Here is a 23,588-nt window from a genome sequence, read left to right as displayed (position 1 = left end):
GCATAACACCTTTTTAACAGCAACTTGGCTTAGATAATCTATGCTCCCTTCTTTGAGATCATACTCCACCAATGCCTTCTCTTTGGTGAATACTGACACGAAGTATTCGTTTAGGACCTCACCTGCCTAATCTACATCACACATATATTCCCTCCTTTGTTTTTGTTTGGGCCAATTCTTTCTCTTGCTCCCCTCTTGGTTTCTACATGTGTATAAAAAACCTTGAGATTCTCCTTAATTCTTTTTTCTAACGACATTTCATGAACCCTTTTAGCCCTTCTAATTCCTTATTTAAGTTCTTTCCTACTTCTCTTGTATACTTCGAGGGTTTTGTCACTTAACGTGCTCCTACACCTTACGTAAGCTTCCTTTTTCTTTCTGGCCAAGATCATAACCTCTCTCGTTAACAAAGTTCACGTAACTTGCCACACCTATCCTTAGTTGTCGCAGGAACGTGCCACTCCTGAACAGCCATTTGAAAGACTCCCACATGTCCAAGATGAATATATCCTCAAATAGCTACCTCCAATCAAAATTCTCCAATTCGTGCCTACTATTGTTGTGGTTCACCTTCCCCCACTTTACACTCTCACCAGAGGACTGCTGTTATCCCTCTCTATGAATATCTTAAAACACATGGTGTAATACTCCCACAACGAAACTTCACTCACCTGAGCGGGCTCATTTCCCACGTCCAGTATAACACTTTCTATGTTTGGATACTACGTCAAGAAACCCTCCTGAATGGTTACTATAGATCTGCTCTTACACTCCACTCAAAGTTGTACCATTGAGACTGTTTTAAGAATGTTTGCCATAGTATCAAAGCTTAATCTTTCCTGCCCTGAAAATTGATTGCAACAAGAATTGACATATCTTTGGAGCATTCAGCCCTTCGAGCCTTTTATACCATTCAACGGGATCATGGCAGATCATGGACGTTTTAGTTGCTTAAAGGGTGTTTTTCTATACGTCAGTTGTGTCTTTTGAACGTGCATGTCCATGTATTTTTGTGAAGCAATATTTTTTAAAAATTCAGTGCATTGAAAAGCAGACATTTAGCTCGACTTTTATGATCAATTCCAATAATGGCAAACTGAAAACATTTCAATAAAAACCGAAAGAACTGCGGATGCTGTAAATCAGACTCAAAAATAGAAAATGTTGTAAAATCTCAGCGTGTCTGTCAGCACCTGTGGACAGAAATCTGAGTTATCGTTTCTGGTTGAATGACCCTTCGTCAAATCTATTCTGAGGTCGGGTCATTCGACTCGAAACGTTAACTGAAAACATTTATTCTTCTTTGTTTATGCAGTGCCTAAAAACACCGTGCAAGAATTTAAATGCAAGAAATTGGTTCATGCTGATATATTATACATTATATGATATATCATGTATATGGCATCGATAAGGTGGAGAACTGAGATTGTGAGAACAACACAACTAAAAATTGGGAAAATTTGGAATTTTTTACAGATGTAAGACAGCGTAGAATACTTACTATTTGGGAGAAAGACAGAGAGAGGGAGAGAGAAGGAGAAAGAGAAAGAGAGATAGAGACAGAGAGAAAATAATTAAATCAGTAGAAAGTGAGATTTTATCTCATTGTACGAGTTGTAAAATCCCGTTCTTTACTTAAAGTCGTACCCAAGTGTTAAGAGCATGGGATTAAGCAAAAATTAACACCTCATTTTTTCATAGAAACTTATACTGTGTACCGGAAACTAATATGACACTGATTAAGTTTCACAATTTCAGAATCTCTGTTTATGTCTCGTGGCATGCAATGGATTGAAATTTCGTCCTTGTCGGTGTGGGTTGGGGGTGGGACGGGGTGGGGCGGGCGTTAGAAATATTTTCAAGTCCCTGTGACTAAATGTCACCGTCTCTCAAGTACCCTGATATCTTTCTTTAAATGTTGTCTTAAAACAGTTAGAAAGGAAACATTCTGTCTGCTAAATTAAGATATTTTGCTCATTGGGATACACACTATGTTATAGCAGCAAAGAGAAATTGATACAATATTAGTGACTTATCAATGATGTCAAGGGTGAATCATTTTGACTGGGTTCTAACCGAGGTGACCATAGTCATGTCATTGTTTCAAATGTACCAGTTTTATGGACTTTACATAAAATTTCTAATTTTCTTTTCTTATCTGTTGTTTGTAGGACTGGTGGCAATCGCCAAGCAGCTGGGACTCAGACTCTCGGCTCCAAGGAATAAAATCACAGTGATGCTGATGGGCAACCATTCAGCTGGGAAAAGTTCCTTCATCAATTGGTGAGCAGACCAATCTCATGTTTTCTATTGTGGCATTGACGAAGGCTGGGACGGATGCATTCACTGGAAATGTTTGAAGAGTATTCACTGGATACAGACGTCCACCTTAGCCATCGGGGTCACTTCCTAGCAGATAGGGCGGATTTATGAAAACGGTGGCTTGATCTGACCAATCTAGTGAGGCTTTTTATGCAGGGCGCCTTGTAGAAAATGGAACAGAATGTATATTATTTATTTACAAAGCAGTGAACAAAACTTGACAAAAAGTGTGTCTTAATACAAGAACAGCGTTACACTTGGAGAAATTATACAAGACAAGAAGTGGTGAAAAATGCCACAAAGACTGAAAAGGTAAAGCCACGATAGTCTTACCAGAACATTGAGTTGCTGTCTCGTCAGAGACAGACGATTGGAGGTGGTTTAACATAAGAGTCACCATGCCTCAGGCGAGGGGAACGATTGAGAATGTATGGTCACCTCAGGCAGTGCAGGGATGGACCCACAGTATTGGCATTATTATACACCGAAAACCAGACGTCCAACCAACTGGGAAGGAATAATGAAACAAAGACAAGTGTCAATTTAATTTGGAAAGCACAATGATGACAAAAAGGTAAAGTTAAAGGCATTGTACATTTATTATATGTTTAGGGGCTCCATTATTTCTTTTTCTTGTCTGCTCCTTTCAGATTTGCCCTCAAATCGTCCGCTCATCGAATCGATTCTGATTGTCTGAGTCAGGGCACTCACACTGCCTATTCATGCTGTGGATATTTATAGCCTGACACACCATCTCTACTGCCGCTGCTCCTGTCAGCAATACTGACTGCATGCCTCAGTTTCCACACTACTTCTAATCTTCTCAGTAATACGAAGTGTGTACATCAGGGTCCTCACTGCCTCAGCTCCTTTAAGTCATACTGACTGCTTATCTCAGAGCCCACACTGCCTATGATCCTCTCAGTAACACTGACTGTGGGTCTCAGGTCCTCACTGCCTCTGTTCCTTTATCCATACTGACTGTGTCTCCACGTCGTCCTTGACTCTCCTCCTTTCAGTAATACTGGCTGTATTTCTCAGGATCCTCACTGCCTCTGTTTCTCTCATTATTACTGAATCCCTGCCTTGGTATCATCATTGCAGAAATACAATGAACACAACTTCTCCTCCAGTGCAACTTTGACCATGATCATTCACATATTGTGCCTATTTCAATGAAATTTAGCAGATGACAACCGTTCTCTGGCTCATTTCTCAAGGCAAAATTTTGAAATCATTAGCCCTCCAATCTGTGTTAATATTTAAATAAAGCGTGTCAATTAACCATCAGCCATCGCCTGACTGGCACTTTCTCCATGGTAACAGCTCAATCAGTCAGTCTATTCATCAACTCATGTGCTATCCCTTCCATTAGAGTTAAGGTATTGTTGTCCCTTTACGTTGATATGTATTGCTAATTATCTTGGTCTCAGCAAGTCAAACATTTTCAGCAAAATGCGTTTTTCCTCAGCAATAGCCAAGTGTATGACCCATGGACTGTAAGAATGATATTTGCATGTTGAATCGTTAAAAATTTTAGGTACATTGAGGAACATATACAGAAAACAGGAGTTGCAACCGAGACACAAGGATTTACATTTGTCACCAGTGGAAAGAAAAGGGAGTCACTCCTGGTGAGTAATATCATGAATCATCGCTGAGCTTTCACTCATCTGAGATCCCTGAACACAGGCGAGTGGCTAATGTCAAAGAGCAGGGAGCCTCTTCTCGAGTACACTTACTGGAATTCTTAGTAATCATCACATTCGATGTCATTATTTTCTTCACTTACGTCCGGTGGCTTTGACCCGCTTTCGCAGCCCCAATGACACTGAACGGAAATTATTGATTAATAATAGTAATAATAATAATAATAATAATAACAATTTCATTATTTAGGCCAGTTTGAATTGCGTAATGCTTGGCCAATGACCATTGCTGCATTGATAGGGACCAGATGCAGCTTACAGTTGTGTATCTGAAAGACAAATTGCAATGCCGTTGCTATCGCCCTGACAACTGAGAAATAAACTAACACACACAGCACTGATACAGTTAACTTTGTTCTTCGAAAAGAAGTGGGGAATTGCTGACAAGATCAGAATTTGGTCGCCATCCCTAATTGCCTTTGAACTGTAAAATAAAGCGAAGCTAAATTGTGAATGCTGGAAATCTGAAACAAAAACAGAAATTGTTGGACAAACTCAACAGGTCTGGCAGTATCTGGGGAGAGAGAAACGAGTAAATCTTTCGGGTCCATTGATCTTTCTTCAGAATTAATGGTAGCTTAGGAAAGGGGAATATATGACAGGGGATGTGGGGTAAAGAAGTAAGCGAGCTCAGCACAAGTTCATTTTCCGCTTGAGGACACTGCAGCCTTCAGGAGTCAATACTGAGTTCAACAACTTTAGAGCCTGACATGGGCTGCTTTCAGCACAAGCAACCGATTTTCACCCAACAATGGTCCCCATTAGCAGCTTTTCTTTCTCCTGGCTCACCATTATCCTTCCCTTTGCTTGCCTGGCTGTCTTCCTTGGACTCTGTCTCCCGCTATCACTCACGATTCCCCCACTGTCCACCTTTTTTTTCTCTCCAACGGTACTGTCGGATCTGTTGAGTTTCTCCGGAGATTTCTGTTTGTGTTGCCCTTGAACTGATTAGTTTGCTAGGCACTTTGCAGGTCCTCGAGAGTGAACCGCATTGCTGTGAGCCTGGAGTCACAGGAATGACCAGATCAGATAAGGGCATCAGGTGTGTTTGCTTAAACGGCCTGAGGGAATCAGCTGTCCTGCTAGTGGCCTGGAGTCACGTGTCAACCAGATGAGAAAAGATCGATCTGTTGCCTTGCCTAAAATGGTGTTAGTGAATCAGATTTTCTGTCTGTTTTCATAAATGAGGATCTTTTGATGCTTATCATTATAGAGATGAATTCCAGATACATTACACATACAGTAAACCCATGGTTACGGTGACATTTGAGCCCATGTCCCCACAGCGTTAGTCTGGGATTCAGAATTACTCGTGTGGTCACATTCACGCTCTGCAACCGTCACTCCCTGACTGGTTCCGTATTTGCATTCTTTGGAACAATATTACAAATGCTCATATACCAAATGGTAAAGTCACTATCATCCTAGTATTTCATGAAAGAGAAAGATGACTGGTGGTGATTTGTTCTGAGGTTCACCACGTCTCACGCGAGGAGAGAGGTTGAGAAGGAGAATCCTTCATGATCACCTCTGCAAGTGTGGGAATTGAATCCAGTGTACTGTGGTCACTCTAGTGAGTACACCTGCCACTCAGACAACCGAGCTAACCGACCCCTCTTACATCACCAGGGTTATGAAAAAAAAACTTGTTTGCAGGACTTTGCATCTGTAGTCTTTAATCATTTTCCTTGTTTACACAGGGTCATGCTACATTACATCTCTATCCACAATTCCAAGCTCTGGAACAGATCGAAGGTACATTCACGATAATTTAGATTTTACATGAAATAGGAGAAGAAACGATAGCAAAATGTAAGGTATGCAGGGTAGTTTGATCTTAGACTAGGGTAATAGGATGGCACAACATCGTGTGCCGAAGGGCCTGTACTGTGCCATTCTCTTCCATGTTCTATGTTCTAAATAACGGCTATGCATGTCACATCAATCAAATGAAGCTTCACAATGTTAACAATGTAATGATTTCCTGCAAGTTATCAGGGGCAGTCAGGATCAATTTGTTAAGGGAATGTGATGTTTGATAAATCTGATGACACTTTTTGAGGAAGTAACCAGGAGTGTTAATGAGAGTCATGCACTTGATGTGTCTCCATGGATTAAGCAAAGCTTTGAAGAAGGACTTTAATGGCAGACTGGTGATAGAGGCCAGAGAGTCCATCAGGCACAGGATTAGATGGTGCATTGGACCCTAAATTGGCTCTGAGAGAAGAAGCACAGTTTGATGGCGAACGGATGCTTCTGTAACTGGTCGTTGGCATTCACTGGCGTTCAGTGGAACTTGGTGTTGGGGCAATGGCACTTTGTGGTGTGGATTAATATTTTCGACATAAATGTAGGGATATAATCACGAAGTTTGCAGCTGTTATAACATTTGGTATGTTGATAAATAACTGGGTTGACAGCTGTGAACTGAAGGAGGATATGAATTGCCTGATCTGATGGGCAGAGCAATGTCAAATGGAAGTAAACCGATAAATGTGTAAAGTATTACACTGGGGGAGGGCTAACAAGGCAAGCAATTGTTCTCTGAATGGTAAGACCCTGGAAAGATCTGAAGATAAGAAAGATCTTAATGTGCAGATTCAATAAATCCCCAGAGGCAGCGGGAGCAGGTGTATAATATGGTTCAGAATGCGTATGAAATATCTGCATGTATTTGGCAAGGCATATTCCAGAAGAGCGTGGAATTTACTTAAAACAGAAAGGTAGTCTTAAAGTGGTTTGGATTGACTATTGTGGACGCATGAAGGAAGTGTATGAGGGAGTAACAACGTAGATATGACATTCCGTGGATTGGTATTTCAGGCAGCATGCATAACCAACCTGAAGGGATGGGGTTCCTTCTGCATTGTAACATTCTGTTACTGACTGCTTTATGCCATAATTAATATTCCGTACAAAATTGAAGATGCTCTGCATTTGCAAATGTTAAGCCACTAATGATGTCTATCATATACTGAAGGTGAAAGAATAATGCATTCATTATTTGTGATTTACATTGTTACCCTTGAAGTATTTTGATACATAACTTTGCAAACCAAACGGCATGAGATGGAGAATCATTTATTTACCTTTGACTTTCCTTGCTTCTGCAGGAGTGACAGACTACCTGACGACTGAGATCAGCACCTCAAAGCAGAAAATGTTTTTCCTGGTGACCTTCATAGATACACCAGGCCTTGTGGATGGAGACATGTCCTACGAATTCGATGTGGATAAGGCATTGATCTGGCTGGGTAACACTTTTTAGTATTTGTGTTTGTTGACTTTAGAATAACCGAGCTGTTTTCTGACCTTCTTCAGGGTTAATGACTGATTCTTATCATAGAAAAAGTAAAGACATTGTAGTCCTACAAGTCCATGGGGCTGCTCTCTCATTGGAGAGAGAAGACTGGTGGTGGTTTGGCCTGAAGGTCAGAACATCTCAGACGAAGGAAGAGGTTGAGAAGGAGAGTCATTCATGGTAATCTCAGCTGTTGCTGGAATTAAACCCATCCTGCTGGTGTCACTGGGGCCAACTGAGCTAACTGACATTACCTTTAGTGACAGTATGACTTGCTGACACAGACGTTAAAATGAGGTAAACTGATGGCTTCACCTCCCACTGAAATACTTGATCACCCAGTTACAGTTTTGATGGCATCACTAATTTGTTTAGTTTGTATTTGTTAAGAGCAAAAACGCTGTTTGAAAAAAATATCGACTCTGTGATGAATATCTTCAAAAGAGAGACATGTACATTCGTAAAAGACAGAATGAAATGAAGACTACGATTTTGTGCTTTGTGATATTAAATTTAAGAAACCAAATCTGCAGATTTTGCCTACAGCAAATATTTCAATCTACAGGGAAAATAGTGCTTGCTTCAATAAACTGACAATTGATACCTACTTTTGTTCTGTACTATGCTACAAATATTCCTGTCGAAATATCAGAACTGCTCCATCGTAAGTTTCAGGTTTCCTCTGTTGGAACTCTTGGTATCCTTCCTCCATTCTGGCACTTAGCTGGACTAATCGAGGACTTCGCTTCAACAGAAAGGCCTAATTTGATAATTTCATAATGCACAAATCTTCACGAGGCCTGCCTGTTCATTTCATTTCCAATCAAACAGAAAGAGAACCCTCAAACGCACCTCTGTCAGTTGACCACACAAAGCAGACATTCATATGTCTCCACATCACCTTTGTCTCTCTGCCTCTCAATCGTTGTTATCTTTCTTTGAGACTCTGTGCAAACTTCCTCCTGCAGTCACTTACTACTTCTTTGCAAAAGACTCTGTGAGTTTCCAACAAACTCGTGATATGGATAAGGTTTAGAATTAAAATATTCCAATTTCTGAACATCCAACTTTTCGCAAGTTTCTGTGCCATCTGTGATTAATGTATTATTTTAAATCGCAAAGTTTTGAGATGTCAAGTGCTCATAATACAACTTAATCATTATCTGACATGCTTACTTCAGATTTCTTAAATCGTCCTCCTATATTATTGGATCAGTAATATGAAGATTAACTGCACAAGCCTGACTAATTCTGTGGGAGAAATTTGTTGGCAATGGAAACAGGGGTAACCTGGCAATACACCTCATGTGCTGAGTGCAATTAACCATAGAAGACAATAAATTATAAAAGCTAAAAAATGACAAATTGCATCGTGAAATTAACAATTATTGATTGTACAATGTCATGAACTAATTGTTTTTGGTAAAGACATATAAGACCCTGTCAAATCTGGTCCGTGTGCAGTGTCAAAGTCACAGGAAAGCAACGGACACTTTCCATGACTCGAAACTAGGGGAGCGTATCACTCAGTTTGGATCCTCACCATGATCTTTTCAATGTTCGTTAAAAACAGTGATAATTTCCTTTGAAGGTGAAGTTGAAGCCGACATAAGTTCAACCATGATGGAATCAATTTGCGCAGCAGGCTTGAGGCGCTGAATGTCCTCCTTATACCCATAGCTCCTCTGGTTTTCTTGAAAAGCCATCTCATTTAATCCTTAAAACTGAAATCCTGTCATGTGGAAATTTAAAACCATGCCACCATGCTCTATCAGTCATTTCATTAACTTCAAACCATTAATGAAAAGGCAAAAAAAAGAAATTTTCTTTCAAATTTCTTCTCCATTCTACATAATTACTGTGGCGAGTAGTTGTGGAATGCCAGATCACTACATCAGCCGGAAGCACATTGCTGTGGTCAGGTACAAGAGACACCAAGCTTTCATTGGAGGTAATGTGTTTGCATGTATATCGAAAGGATAGTCATCAAGAATTCGAATTGGACCTTGACAAAATGCTGTCTCACATTGACCAAATTTGTAGGAGCTGGAGCTTGCTAGTTGAGATTTGTTAAAACCATAAATCTCTCGTTATCAAAATCAAAACCATCAATCTGACAACTTTCAGGAAATCTTACTTCATCGAAGACCTTGAGTGACACTTGGAAAATGCAACTGAAACATCGGAAAACCTCACACCACGGCGTGTGAATCTAATGTTATACTGCCTTATTTGCTGTAGGTGAGAAGGCGGATCTGATCCTTGTCTTCTTTGACCCGATGGGACAAGCCTTATGTAAACGGACGCTGAACGTTGTAGAAAAGATAAACGAGAAACACGGCGAGAAACTGAGATTCTACCTCAGCAAAGCTGATGAGGCCGGACACGAGAGTGACAGACAGGTATGTATCTCAGCTCATTGCAGTAGTAGTTCCCCTTCAGGGGGAATTGGATCACTGAGCCCAGTGCATGCCAATGGAAAGTAAAACAAAAAGATAAAATAAAATATATAGGAATATGGCAGCATGACTTTCTACTTTATATTGATTGATTGATTGATTTTATTGTCACGCGTACTGGAATACAGTGAAAAGCTTTGTTTACGAGTGATACAAGTAGATTACAGCCAGCAAAGGATGTACACATCAAAAAGACTTAGAGGCATACAGGCGACATTGCAGGTTACATTATTTGACGCCAGAGTCCACTCAACAAAAACGGCTGGGAAGAAGTTGTTCCTGTATCTTCTGCTGCGTGTGTTCAGGCTTCTGCATCTTCTGCCTGATGGAAGAGGTTGTAGGAGATCATCACGGGATGCGATGTGTCTTTGATGATGTTGGCTGCATTTCTGCAGTAGTGAGCCGTATAAATGCCACACCAGGCCGCTCGTTAGTGAGGGACCTTATGGACATGCCAAATTTCCTGAGCTGCCTGAGGAAGAAGAGACGTTATTGTGCCTTCTTGACATTCGCATTTATGTGAGAAGTCCAGGACAGGTCGTCGATTATCATCACTTCGAGGAACCTGATGCTCTTCAACATCTCATCCTCAGTTCTGTTGATGTGGATGACGGCCTGTTTTGCCCCTTTCTTTCTGAAGTCGATGATCAGTTCTTCAGTTTTGCCAATGTTGAGCGAGAGGTTGTTCTCATTGCACACGTCACCAAGCCCTACATCTCCCTTCTGCACTTTGATTCGTCGTTGTTAAATATCCGTCCCACTGCAGAGCTGCCGTCAGCGAACTTGTTGATGGCGTTTATTCAGAATTTGGCAAGACAGTCGGAGCTGTAAAGGGAATACAGCAGGGGGATGAGACGCATCCTTGGTGTGCTTCAGTTTTGAGTGATATTGTGGAGGAGGTGGAGTTACCTATCCTCACTGACTGCGGCCGATGTGTCAGAAAGCTGAGGATCAAGTTGCAGAGGGTGGAGCTGAGACCAAGGTCAAACAGTTTTGAGATCAGTCTGGAGGGCATAATGGTGTTGAAATCAGAGCTTAGTCAACGGGCAGGAATCTGAGGTAGGTGTCTTTGTTGTCCAGATGTTCCAGGGATGAGTGCAGGGCTCGGGATATGGCATCCTCTGTGGATCTTTTATGTCGGTAGGCAAACTGTAGGGGATCGAGGGCGTCTGGGGGACTGGAGTTGATGTGGGCCATGACCAGCCTGTCGAGGCACTTCATGATTATTGAAGCCAGAGTTATTGGGTGGTAGTAATGAAGGCACACTGCATGTGGTTTCTTGGGTACAGGGATGATGGCGGTCTCCTTGAAGCACGAGACGGCTTTGGCATGTAGGAGGGAGAGGTTGAAGATTTTGGTGAATGCCTTCACCAGTTGGTGCACACAGGATCTGAGTGCTCGGCCAGGGAAACCGTCCGGACCCGTCACTTTTCTTGGGCTGACTTCCAGGAAGACTGATCTGATGTCTGAAGCGGTGACAGAGGGGACAGGTGCGTCTGGGGCTGTCACGGCAGGCATTGCCACGTCGGTGGTACGCTGCTCAAACCGAGCATAGAAAGTATTGAGTGTGTCAGGGAGGAATGTGTCATTGTCCACTATCTTACACTGCTTCATTCTGTATCCCATACTGGCATTTAAGCCTTGCCATAACAGCCGGAGTCTGTTTGGTTGGTCTGGGCCTCTAACCTGATCTGGTACAGCTTCTTTGCCTCCCTTATGGCTTTGCGGAGGTCATATCTCGATTATCTGCATTGGTCCAAATCACCCGACTCAAATGCTGCACGTCTGGTCTTCAGTAGGGAGAAGATGTATAAATACAGGAAGGATGTATAAAGACAGGCAGTTTATCGTTCTTTTTTATAACTCATTTGTTTTAGCTAAACAGCATTAATACTAGACAGTAAAGGGGTGTTTCAATGGTAAATAATGAGGATTGATCTCCAGTGCTTGTCTTGATCAGAAAATCATTTTCATATCCGACAGTGTGCGCCCTAAAATAGACAAAAGCAGAAAATGATAGAGAAACTCAACAGTTCTGGTAGCATCTGTGAAGAGATAGAAACCGAGCTTACATTTCCACTCCAGTCACTCAGTCTCAGTCTCAGACCTGATGGTTGTTCCTACTTATATTTTTATTTTGAAACAATCCTGAGTTGATACCAAGAATATATTCAGTGCAGGATAAATGCAATGTAGGGCAAAAAAACAGTGAAAGCAGCTTAGCAGGGTGTTTATATGAATGTTGGCGGTATAATGGAGATGCCACCGCTCAGGAATACATTTGCCAACACCATTGTTCCATTTCTGAGAATGACACCTTTAAGTGAAAAGATTTATAATAGGCACTTCCTTTCCCAGAACATACTGTAACTGATGAGATCCTGTGCCACAATTGTGCAGGAATGTATATCACCAGCAGAAATGGTTGTTAAGATAAAACAATTTAATCAATGTGTCAGCCACATATTCACATGTATAAATTTCTGTTGTCCTTTCCTTTTTCCTACTGTTCATTTTTTTTTTTTTTGCCTTGTACTGTCACTACACACAGTATTGTTTTTCTTTTTTTGGTTTGTTGGAGATTCTTTCCATTTTCATTTTTGCATCAATCATCCTATTTCAAACAGATAATGAGTCTGACGGTTTGGTAGACTGTTGGCATAGTTTGTTTCAACGAATTTTTCAAATTAAATTCAGAAATGATGAATGAATCCTTCTCTCGCTGGGTCATTAGTCCATTGTTGTTCTCTTTCTCAAAGAGCAATGGAGCCAGTTTATTAAAACATACTAGTTTGAGTAAAACTGAGGCTTCAACGGCAAGTGAGTGGAACATTATGGATGATGGGGAGGCAAGGAAAGTTAAGACCACAACCAGAACTGCCACATCTTATTTTATGCTGGAACTTACTTGATCAGACGAATCTTATTTTATGCTGGAACTTACTTGATCAGGCGACTCTTTCTGATTTATGTTACATTCTTGTTATTAGTCCTCAGTTTAATATTTGAGCTGGTCATCTATATTGTTGTCCGGCTCTTCCTCATAGGAAGTGTACCATTGTTGTTGTCACAAATTAGTTTGGAACCAGAAGTTAAGTTCAGATTCTTTATTTTACTGAAAACCTTGAAACTTAAACAGTCTGAAACTGCTGCAAAAAGAAATAGTCAGCACCCATTTAGATTTTAATAGACACTGAAAATAAGCAGATGAGTTTTTTAAATGTATCTCATTATTGCTTGAAGGGCCAAAAAGTGTACTCAATTGCACCTGTATTTTCTGCAAGACAGCTTTGAGTCGAACTGAATTCATTGTCATTGATTAACTGTGACATTCTTTGAGACCTTGTAAGAGTCTGAACACCTCCAACATAGTACAAACAATTATTTTCTAATGAGATGCTCCATACTAAAGGAGCAAATGCGTTTCTATTGATCGAAAAATGCATTTGTTTTCTTCTCTAGAGAGTAATGATGCAAATAGTGCAAGAAATATGCAAAAGACCCGGACTCAATAAGTGTGGCTTTGATATGCCGAACATTTACATTCCAGATCCAAACAAGGTAGGCCTGCAAGTCTCTAAACCAATCACAGGTTTATACAGATACCTGTAAATATATATAATTATACATATGTGTGTCTGTGTCAATATATTAACGTGTTATTTATAATACACATATATAGTTATACTTACATAAATAAGTATAATCATGTGCCTATATATATGTAACGTTTATATATACAAAGAGAGAAGTGTGAGACGTAGAGAAGTGTCATACCTAATTTAGCTCAGCATTGAAACCAAATCAAACACATCACTGAAACGCAAAGCTAATAAGAACGGACATAAGATTTTTGCCAGAGATGTTGCCTTGTAGCTGTAGTAATGTGAAAACACAACCTCTTGACAACGGTGAGTGTCCATGCATTGGTTGGAGTTTGTTGGTCGCTGAGTATTTTCCTTCTGGGTGCAATGGTGTGGTTCTGATCTATTCTCGAACAATGCTCCACGAGTGATGGAGAGACTTTCTAGTCGTTTTCCTGCTGGCCAGACTTTAATGAGAGGCTTTCAGAGAAAAAGATAGAAGACAAATGATTCGTACCCTTTTGGCATGTTTTCTCAGACTCTCTATCAGACCGTGTTCAAATTTTAGCAGCTTTACCTGTTATAAAGTCATAGATATTTTAAGCACAGAAACAGATTCTTCAGACCAATTCTTCTATACTGAGCAGATATTCTACATTAATCTAGTTCCATTTTTCAACATTTGGCCCCTATTCCTCGAGATCCTTCTTATTCATGCATCCATCCAGATGGCTTTTAAATGTTGCACCAACATTGTACCAACATCCACCTCCTCCGCGAGCAGTTCCTTCCATACACGTACCACCACTCCCAAATGGTTGCCCCTGAGCTATCTTTTAAATTTTCTTAGTTTCACCTTAAAACTATGCCCCCTTGTTTTGGACACCACTACTTTGGGGAAAAGACCTGAACTTTTCCCTATCCATGGCCGTCATAATTTTGTAAACTTCTATAAGGTCACCCCTCATCCTCCAATGCTCCTGGGTAAATAGCCCCAGCCTATTCAGCCTCTCCCTGTAGCTCAAACCCTCAAACCTAGCAACATCCTTGTAAATCTTTTCTAAACTCTTTCAAGTTTCACAAACTCATTACTACAGCAGGGAGTTGAATTGAAAGCAGCATTACAAAAATGGAGAATGACCTGTACAGCTACAACATAACCTCCCAAATCCTATATACAATGCATTGCAGAATGAAGGCAAGCATCCCAAACAGCTTCTTAACTACCCTGTGTACCTGTGACTTCAATTTCAACGAACTATGGACCTACACCTCAAGGTGCAGCACTCCTTAGGACCCTTCATGAAGTATATAATTCCGGCTCTGAGTTGCCATACCAAAATTGAGCACCTCACATTTATCGAAATCAAACTCCATCTGCCACTTACCGGCCCAATTTCCATCTGAGCAATGTCCCTCTGTACTCCGAGGTAACCTTCGTTGCTGTCCACTGCACGTCCAATTTTCATGTCATCTGCAAACTTACGAACCATACTTCCTATATTTACATCCAAAATTATTTCCACAATTAACAAAAAGCAGTGGACCCAAAACCGAACCTTGTGGCACACCACTGGTCAATGGCCTCCTTTCCAAAAAGCAACCATCCAATATTACATTCTGTGTCCTACCTTCGACCCAATTTTGTATATGCATAGCTAGTTCTCCCTGTGTTCCATGTGATCTAATCTTGCTAACCAGTCTACCAAGATGAACCATTTCGAACGACTTCCTGTAGTGCATATAGACAACATCCACCACTCTGCCTCCATCAATCTTTTTCATCACTTCTTCAAAAACCTGTCAATTTAGTGAGAGAGGATTTCTCATGCTTAAAGCCATGTTGACTATCCATAATCAGTCCTTGTCTTTCCAAATACATGCAAGTTCTGACCCTCAAAATCCCATCCAATAACCTTCTCACCACTGTCGTCAGACTCATGGGTCTTTAGCTCTCTGGCTTTTCCTTAGCACCTTTATTAAATAATGGCACCATTTTATCGAATCTCCAGTCTCCCAGTACCACACCCGTGGCTATTGATAATACAGATATCTCATCGAGGGGACAGCAATCCCTTCTCCAGCTTCCCACAAAGTTCTACGGTACACCTGAATAGGTCTTGGGGATTTATACACCTTTATGCATTCTCAGACGTCCGGGATGTCCTCTTCTGTAATATAGACCCTTTTCAATATATCACGATTTGTTTCCTCAAGTTCTCTAGCTTCAAAATCCTTCTCCACAGTAAATACAGATACAACATATTTATTTAGTATCTGTTCCATATCCTGCGGTTTCAAGCATAGCTGATCTTTAAGGAGCCCGATTTTTTCCCTTTTGTCCTTAATGCATTTGTAGAATCTCTTTGGAATCTCTTCAACCTTAACTGCCAAGGCAATCTATGTCCCCTTTTTTACCTCATGATTTCCTTCTTGAATGTACCGCTATTGCCTTTACACACTTCTCGGAGGATCCACTCAATCCCTGCTCTCTGTACCTGACAAATTTCCTTTTTCCTACCCCCACCCACTCCTGCTTACTCGTTTAAATCCTTTTGAGCAACTTCAGCAAATCTCCCCACCAATATTTTAGTGCCTTTCCAATTCAGATACCACCCGTCCTTCTTATACAAGTCACTTGTACCCCAGAAGAAATTTCAATGATCCAATAATGTGCCTTCTTCTCCTCTGCACAGCTTCTCAGCCACGTATTCATCTGTTCTATCCTGCTATCCTATTCTCACGAGCACATGGCACCGGGAGTGATCCAGATATTACTATCTTTGAGGACCTACTCTTTAACGTCCAGACTAATTTCATATATTCTGTCCTTAGAATGTCAACATTTTCTGTCCCTCAACGACTTCCTGCTGGGCACTCTCCCCTTTGAGAAAATTCTATCCTTGACCCTGGAACCAGGGAGGCAGCACACAATTCGGATGAATGGTGTGGACCACAGAAATGTCTATATGTGCCTCTGTCTAGGGATTCCCCTATTAACAATTGATCACTTGAAATCTAACGTACCCCTCGTTACAGTAAAGCCAATCTCAATACCATAAACCCAAATGTCAGTGTTACATTCCCATTGGGTCAATGCCTCCACCAACCACATTTTGTGAAAGAGCATACTTACTGAAGTGGAGATATCCCCAGGAGACTCCTGCACTGCCTGCCTAGATACTTATCCTACCTTTCTTAGCGGTGACCCACCTATTGTATTGTATCTGCAATTTTTCTACCTTCCTGAAACTGCCATCCATCACACCACTTGGCACCTGTAAATTCCTCATTGTTTCTGACTACTACAACAACAGATCCATGTGGTCGGATAGGATTCACAATCAAATGTACATTTTGCAGATATAATCATCAGAAACATTGAAATTCTCCCTAATATCCCCTATCCGACGGGAAGAGAACATCACTCTACTCAAGACCATCTTTACACCCTAACAATCTACAAACCTATAAAAATGCACAATCTGACTGCTCTAAAAACCATTGGTCCCGGACAACTTAGTCCCCATGTCACATTCAAAAAAAATTTAAACAAGAGACAGACCTCAATAAAATAAATGTTAAAAATAAAACTCATTCACTGTTGCACATGTACAAGAGCAAACAGATTATAGCTTATGAGATGTCAGAAAAAACACTCAGCTGATCCCCAGCTGTGGGCAGTTCCCAGTAAGGTCAGCTGTGAATTTTATGGCTTGTTTATATTTCTTGGACAGAACTCCGATATCCAGAGATTCTTGTAATTTCACAGTCAGTTAGTTGCTCACTCCTGTTTCTTTCTGAACTCTTCAGAAACAACCCGACCATGTCGTCTGCTGCAGTTGCTTTTCTTCCGTTTTCAAAGTACCGTTGTGTTGGTTCTTTTTTCAAAGTCACAAAACAAAGAAAACACTTATAAAATAGTGATTGCTCTTTCAAGAAATCTAGCAAATCACCTCCAGTACTGAAAACAAAACATTAAAAAAGAAGCAGCTTTTACAGTCCCACGACTTTCCCACGTCCAGCACCTCCGATTCAACACAGTCAGTTTAGGGAGGCACAGAACAGATGAGAAAGAACAACCAGGGTCCAGAATCAGGAAAATGATCAAATTGGCACAGCTGGAACTTATTCCTCCTTATTATGGAAACTGGAAAGCTAAATCAATAAATTCCTTGAAGAAAATATAAGCTCGGTGGATTTTGAAGAATTCTAAAGCAGACTTGCAGTCTGCAAGGTTAGATTTCAAGTACACTGTGGTTTCTACTCCCTGGGCAATGTTCTCTGCATTCCAATAACTCCTGGTTTCTGTAAACCTTGGTCACGAGGAGGTTTGGTGGGAAAGGAAAGAGTATAACAGAAAGGTCCATTTATTTATTGATGCGAGTGAAAGAACGGCAAATATGCCCCCGGATAAAACTAGCATTCAGTTGTCACTTTGTGTTTCCCGTCTCTGTTTACATCGTTTATGTTGGCAGCCGGCTTCTTGTGTGAATCAAATCCAAGAGGTCTGTACAACAATTGAGAAAACCATTAACCGAACAGTCCAGAATACTCTGAACCAACTCGAGAAAGACTGTGACTTGATCATTACCACAGCGGACTGTAAACTGCAGGAGAGCAGGTGAGGCTTTAGTCTGAATTATAATTCTGACTCAAATAAAGGCTTTAGCTTTAAATGTAAAGATGGCATTATCAGTTAAAGAACACAGAGGGGCAGGGACTTAGCAAGGAAACTTTGAGTTAATAGAGACAATGTTTCTGTCTGTCGTTTCAGTGAGCAGGCCTCCAGGAACAGGAGAGCGTGGATCATGTTTATGTTTTTCAGCGCCCTAGTGTACCTGCCTCCATTATCACTGCTGACAAGTTTTATCATTTCAAAAACATCAAGAGAAAACCTCACGGATATCATCGGCACCGAGATGGCGAATATTTTATTCATCTGGGCGGTATGGCTGTCTTGGTTTCACAAGCCTTTGTGGCAGCAGTTCGATGTCTGATTTCAATTCTGTGTTGAAGGCATGGTCCTCCTTTGGGTGACTGAGTAAATTGTGAATGGAGAATATGAAGTTTAGAAAGATGAGACATGATCAGATTAAGGCACTTACAATTGTGAAACACGTTGATAAGAGAAACTGCAAGAGATTGTTTCCTCCTTGTGAGGCGTCAGAAATCCGGTATAAAGCCTTACAATAAGACGTTGATCACGTAATGAAGAGAGATTTATTCACTCAAATACTGTAAAACCTCTTGGTAATGCCTGCTTCATAGCGTTGTGAACGTTTAATCGCTGAATGTATTCTTCATTGGAATTGATAGATTACTCACCGTTTAAATGAAACCAAGGTTGGTGTTAATGGGCAGGAATGCGGAATACGGTTTGACATCGGCAATGTTTGTGTTGAATGGTAGAACATAGGCAAGGGGCTGATTTTTACTCTGGCTTTATGTCCTAATGTTCTGTGCTAACTGCAATCAAAAGTGCAAATAAGGGAGACAGCTGCAAATACTGGAAATCTGAAATAAAACAACAAATGGGAAATTCTCAGTGCAGTCAGTCAGTCAAACATACTCCTGGGTAAAGAATCGGAGTTTACTTCTTCGACAGAAACTGTTCATCCACATGACCCGTTTCTGACTATTCATTTCCCCTCGGTAATGTCAGTGTGTCTATTAATGGGAAGTGGTTACTGAATAACACAGTACAGTACCAGAGCTGCCACCTCACCCGTCCCTTGATGTATCCCTCTTACTAATACAATACTTTATTTTCTCTTTCCCCGAGTCACTCATACTGATGATCCTGCCGCACATGCGAGTAATTTCATTCTGTTGCATGTTTTGAGAAAAGAAAAAGACTCCCTCATGTTTTCGTTGTATTTCATCGGTGACTCAGATAAATTATGCGCTCTCCCCAACACATTTATATCTTTCTGATAATATGGCACTGACTATTTTCCACATTACTCGAACAGATGTCTCATATGGGTTCAATATCACTTCCTCGCTCTTGTACTCTCTGCCCCTATGAATAAACACGAGGAAAATGTCTAAATTATTTACTGCTCTCTCCCCCTTATCCTGCCACCTTCAATGATCTGTGTACATGCGGCCCCAGGTCCCTTTGCCTCTGCACCCCCTTTAGAATTGTGCCCTCTGTCTTTTATCTTCCTTCAATGTTCTTCTGACGAAAGTGCTTCACTTCACTTATCTCTGCATTGAGCCTCATCCGTTCCCTCTCGGCCCACTCTATCAATGCCCTTTTGGAGTTCCAGACTGCTGTTCTCATAGTTTACAATTCTTCAAAGTTCAGTGCCATCTGCAAACCCTCCCCTCTTGTGGTTATTCAATACGTTATTTTGTTTAGAAATATCCAGATTGAACGTCAGTACATCGTGATAGTCGAAACTGGGAATTACACAAAAGAGAAAACTTGTGAGATTTAGCCCTCTTTAACTTGTTCGCTTGCTCACTGTGATATTTTGAACCTTCTTTTCTTATCCACAGTGGTGTGTTTCTACGGTCTGGAATTGGTTAACTGGAGAAAGTTACCTCCTGGCTGTGATCACGTTGACCGGATTCATGCTTGTCTCAAAGATCCTTGCAAAGTGTTGCAACTGGTAAATGTTACTGTTTTGATTTGGGGATGGGATAAACTGACAACAAACAGACACATACTTTAGGATTTGTTTTAGCATCCAAAAACACTTCAGATAAGATATTTAGGGAACACCAAGGGAGGAAACATTCCATCATTCAGTGAATCGGGAGAGTTATGAAAGTATATTGATATGAAAGTATATTGATAAAAGATGCAAGAGAGGCTTCATTAACAGAATATGAGATTTGGCGTTGGCGAAAGAGATCTGGAGAGAGAGAAAGTACCACAAGATGAGCAAATTCTATTATCGTTGCAAGCGTTGGACGATGCCTGTCTATTGACAGTTTTTGCAGGATGTTTGTGTCCTCTGCCTCGGCTAGAATTTATTTCTGTTCCTTAATTGCACTGAAAACTTTGTGGGGAGCTTAGATTTTAAGCTGCTTTTCTCCGTGGTGTGTTATTCCATCCCCAGTGCAGACAGAAAATGAGTTTGATTCAAAGACATAAGTAGTAAGGATGCAGCGGAGAATGGAGATGAACATGCAGGTAGTGGTGCTCCCATGTACCTTCCTTACTCGCCTATCTATCTGGTAGTAGTGACGACTTTAGGAAGTATTGCTCAGAAGCTGTGATGACTTGCATCATGGATTTTATTTTTTAGATTATATTCACGATGGTCCATTGGTTGTCATGGCTGTGATAGTTGATGTTGTTGGATCAAGAGAACTATCTAGAGAACCATTCAGTTGTTCAATTATATAGTCTTAAAATAAATAGGTGTCAGACAATATAATTCTACACATTGCGAAATTCCATGGTTTTTCAAGATGCGATCTGCTTTCCAAACCTTTAAAAGAAAAATGTATTCTGTTTATTTTCTTTCTGCACTCTGGAGGTAGATAAACATGGGTTTACAAGCATGGTCCCTGGACTTCAGGGTTTAAGTTATGAAGCGAGATTACGCAAATTGTCCCTTTCTTTTCTAGATCTTAGAAAGTAAAAGGGTAATCTAATTGAGGCCTTCAGGATATTGACAGGAAAAGGCAGGATGGTTAAAGATAAACCATTCCCACTCTTTGGAAATTCTAGAACCAGGGGGCATAGCATAAGAATAAGGGCCAGACCATTCAGGAGAGATGTTAAGAAAACCATTTCTGTCCAGAAAGAGTAGGGGAGGTTCGGAGCCAACTTTGGCAAATGGTGCCGATGCTAATTAATTTTAAATCTGAGTGAGACAGTTCTTTTCTTAATCAATGGATATGAGCCCAAGGTAGGCAAATGCGGATAGACTACAGCTCAGCCATGATTTGATTGAATGGTAGAGCAGGTTGAAGGGGCTGAATGGTCCACTCCTGTTCCTTGTTTCCTATGTTTTCACGCAAACTCACTCACCCACTCCCTTGGACTCACTCCCTCACACACTCACTTTCACATACTCATGTAATCAATCACTCACTCCCTCACTCGTTCACGAACTCTCTCACACACTCACTCAATCTTTCACTCCCTCTCACACTGCTTCAGTCCCTCACTCAAACACTGACTTTCCCACACTCACTAGCTCAATCACTCAATTTCATTCACTTACTCTATCACTTTCACTGACTCACTCACTCACTCACCAAGTACATATAACTATAAGTCAGTTTAAAATTTATTTTGAAATCAGTGACATATAAGATAATTTCTTTGGGGTTCAGGGAAGTTCAATAACGTTTTATAACGTTCAGAAACGTTTCAGGAAATTTCTGATCCATGGAATTTTTCCTTGGCATTGTTCAACTTCTATCTTTATATTTTTAGCTCAAAACCGACCCTATCAAGGAAGGACAGAAAGCAACTTCGAGCAAAATGCGATTATGTCCAACATGTTGTGGTTGAAAAAAGGGTAACTATTGCCATTCATTGATTCCCTTCACTGATTCTAAAATTGTCCTTGTTTTCCCTATGATTTATCTCAATCAAATTCCAAAGGAATAGGTGTGCATTTGTGCAATTGATATCACTACATATTCAATACGCAGGGTTACGCTTCTTGGAGGAGGGTGGCATTTAAGAATGAGATTAGGAGAAATTTATTCTTTCTGAAGGTTGTGATTCTTTGGAACTCCTTGTCAGAGAGAGCTGTGAGGATGGGGCCAGAGGACAAAGGGTTTGGGAGAGAGGGTGGGCGAGGGGGGAGGAGTGGGAGGTGGTCGTTTGCAGGGAAGAGTATTTTTAAGACTGAGAAAGGGAGTTTCTTCAATAGTTGTGGAAACCAAGTGTTATGGGAAAAGGCTGGAAAGTGGACACAAGGAATATCAGAATACCCGATAAGATGGTATTGATTGGCAGAGCAGACTCAAGTGGCCGAATGGCCTACTCCAGTTGCCATTTCTTATGCTTTTGTGGTCTGAGATCATTACTTCTAGCATCTCTACTTTTTCAGGAACATCTTTATGAGATGTATCTCCAACAGTGCATATCGGAAGAGGAAATAGATTAAAACAACAGATTTTTGCTGGAGCCTGCATGAAAAATCTGACATGATGCAAGTTCTAGATCCGTACTTTAATGAAAATATGTTACAAATACAAAAGTAAACTTGTCACCATTCGACAGAAACCAGGTCGTCAGGCCTGTCATATGCACTTGACTGTTCAATCCACTATTTCGAGCTTTGTCTTCTTGTGTGCAGAAAAATTGTAATGAGAATTTCTGACCCTTCTCTGTCTGTTTTATCAAGCATTTCCACATATTTCATTCTTCTGTTTGACTCGGGGTCATAGTTGGCCACCACTCTAACCATCAAATCTGAAAGTCAACGCCTCCCGGAGCTCATAAATTATCAATTTTGGACTCAATAACAAATTTTAGAAAATGCAACTGTTTTTCTCACCACTTTATAAATTTATAGTCCTCGCCATGTCATTAACGAGAACTGCAATCATGGGCTTCTCGAGCTATTGTTTTAATAAACTTTATGAATGGTTCTTTGTGCTCTATGTCTGCATATGGATTTTCAAACATATGGATGTGTCTTACATTTCTGGTACAATGGGGTCGATGCATTCTAGTAACAGTGCCAGGTTGCTTTTCTGCTCATGAGTTATTATTCATTTCAGGTGAAAATGTGCTGCTCCTTTGAGGCACTGTGTGCAAAGCATTTCTGGTAATGGAGCACAATGGAAATCTGTAACAGAGCTATGGGAACAGGCTTGCTCAGCAAGTGTGCTCTTAAAGAGCCTACTTTGAGGTTAAATTTAACTCCAGTGATAAAGTTATTTCAATCCATAGAGACTGTGACAGTGTGTCCTGTGAGGTGTCGTCTCACTACATAAAATATGAGAACAAACAATTTCATTAGGCCCAGCGTGCCTCGTCCATCATTGTAGGTCATCATCGACATCCAGGCAGCTTTGTCAAGAATGCGCCCATCACATATCCCTTGATGCCATTCATATTCATGAATATGTCAATTTATGTCTCGAAAACGTTCCATGATTGAACTTACAGAGACCTAAATGACCTCAATTACAGGAGGTTATAGACACACTGGTCAGATATTTGCAAATGGAATTTAATCTGTATAAACGTGAGGCAAGAAAACAAAGTAAGAGAAATAGCAGGATC

The 23,588-nt window shown here is 40.7% G+C and overlaps 1 protein-coding gene across 1 annotated transcript in view; it reads left to right on the top strand.

The window, feature by feature from the left end:
* Nucleotides 1-22,461, top strand: part of LOC125487980 — a 26,635-nt gene extending 4,174 nt beyond the window's left edge. Inside the window, exons 2-12 of the mRNA XM_048620726.1 lie at nt 2,172-2,283; nt 3,863-3,956; nt 5,732-5,786; nt 7,145-7,285; nt 9,574-9,734; nt 13,254-13,352; nt 17,854-17,999; nt 18,153-18,324; nt 19,883-19,995; nt 21,780-21,864; nt 22,405-22,461. Of these exons, the coding sequence (XP_048476683.1) occupies nt 2,172-2,283; nt 3,863-3,956; nt 5,732-5,786; nt 7,145-7,285; nt 9,574-9,734; nt 13,254-13,352; nt 17,854-17,999; nt 18,153-18,324; nt 19,883-19,995; nt 21,780-21,864; nt 22,405-22,461 (1,235 nt within the window). The remainder of the gene's footprint in view (nt 1-2,171; nt 2,284-3,862; nt 3,957-5,731; nt 5,787-7,144; nt 7,286-9,573; nt 9,735-13,253; nt 13,353-17,853; nt 18,000-18,152; nt 18,325-19,882; nt 19,996-21,779; nt 21,865-22,404) is intronic.
* Nucleotides 22,462-23,588: the final 1,127 nt, after the last annotated feature.

This window comes from Rhincodon typus, chromosome 48 (assembly GCF_021869965.1).
Source record: "Rhincodon typus isolate 14 chromosome 48, sRhiTyp1.1, whole genome shotgun sequence".
In the NCBI taxonomy this organism is placed as follows: Eukaryota; Metazoa; Chordata; class Chondrichthyes; order Orectolobiformes; family Rhincodontidae; genus Rhincodon; species Rhincodon typus.
This window is presented reverse-complemented; position numbering and strand designations above follow the sequence as displayed.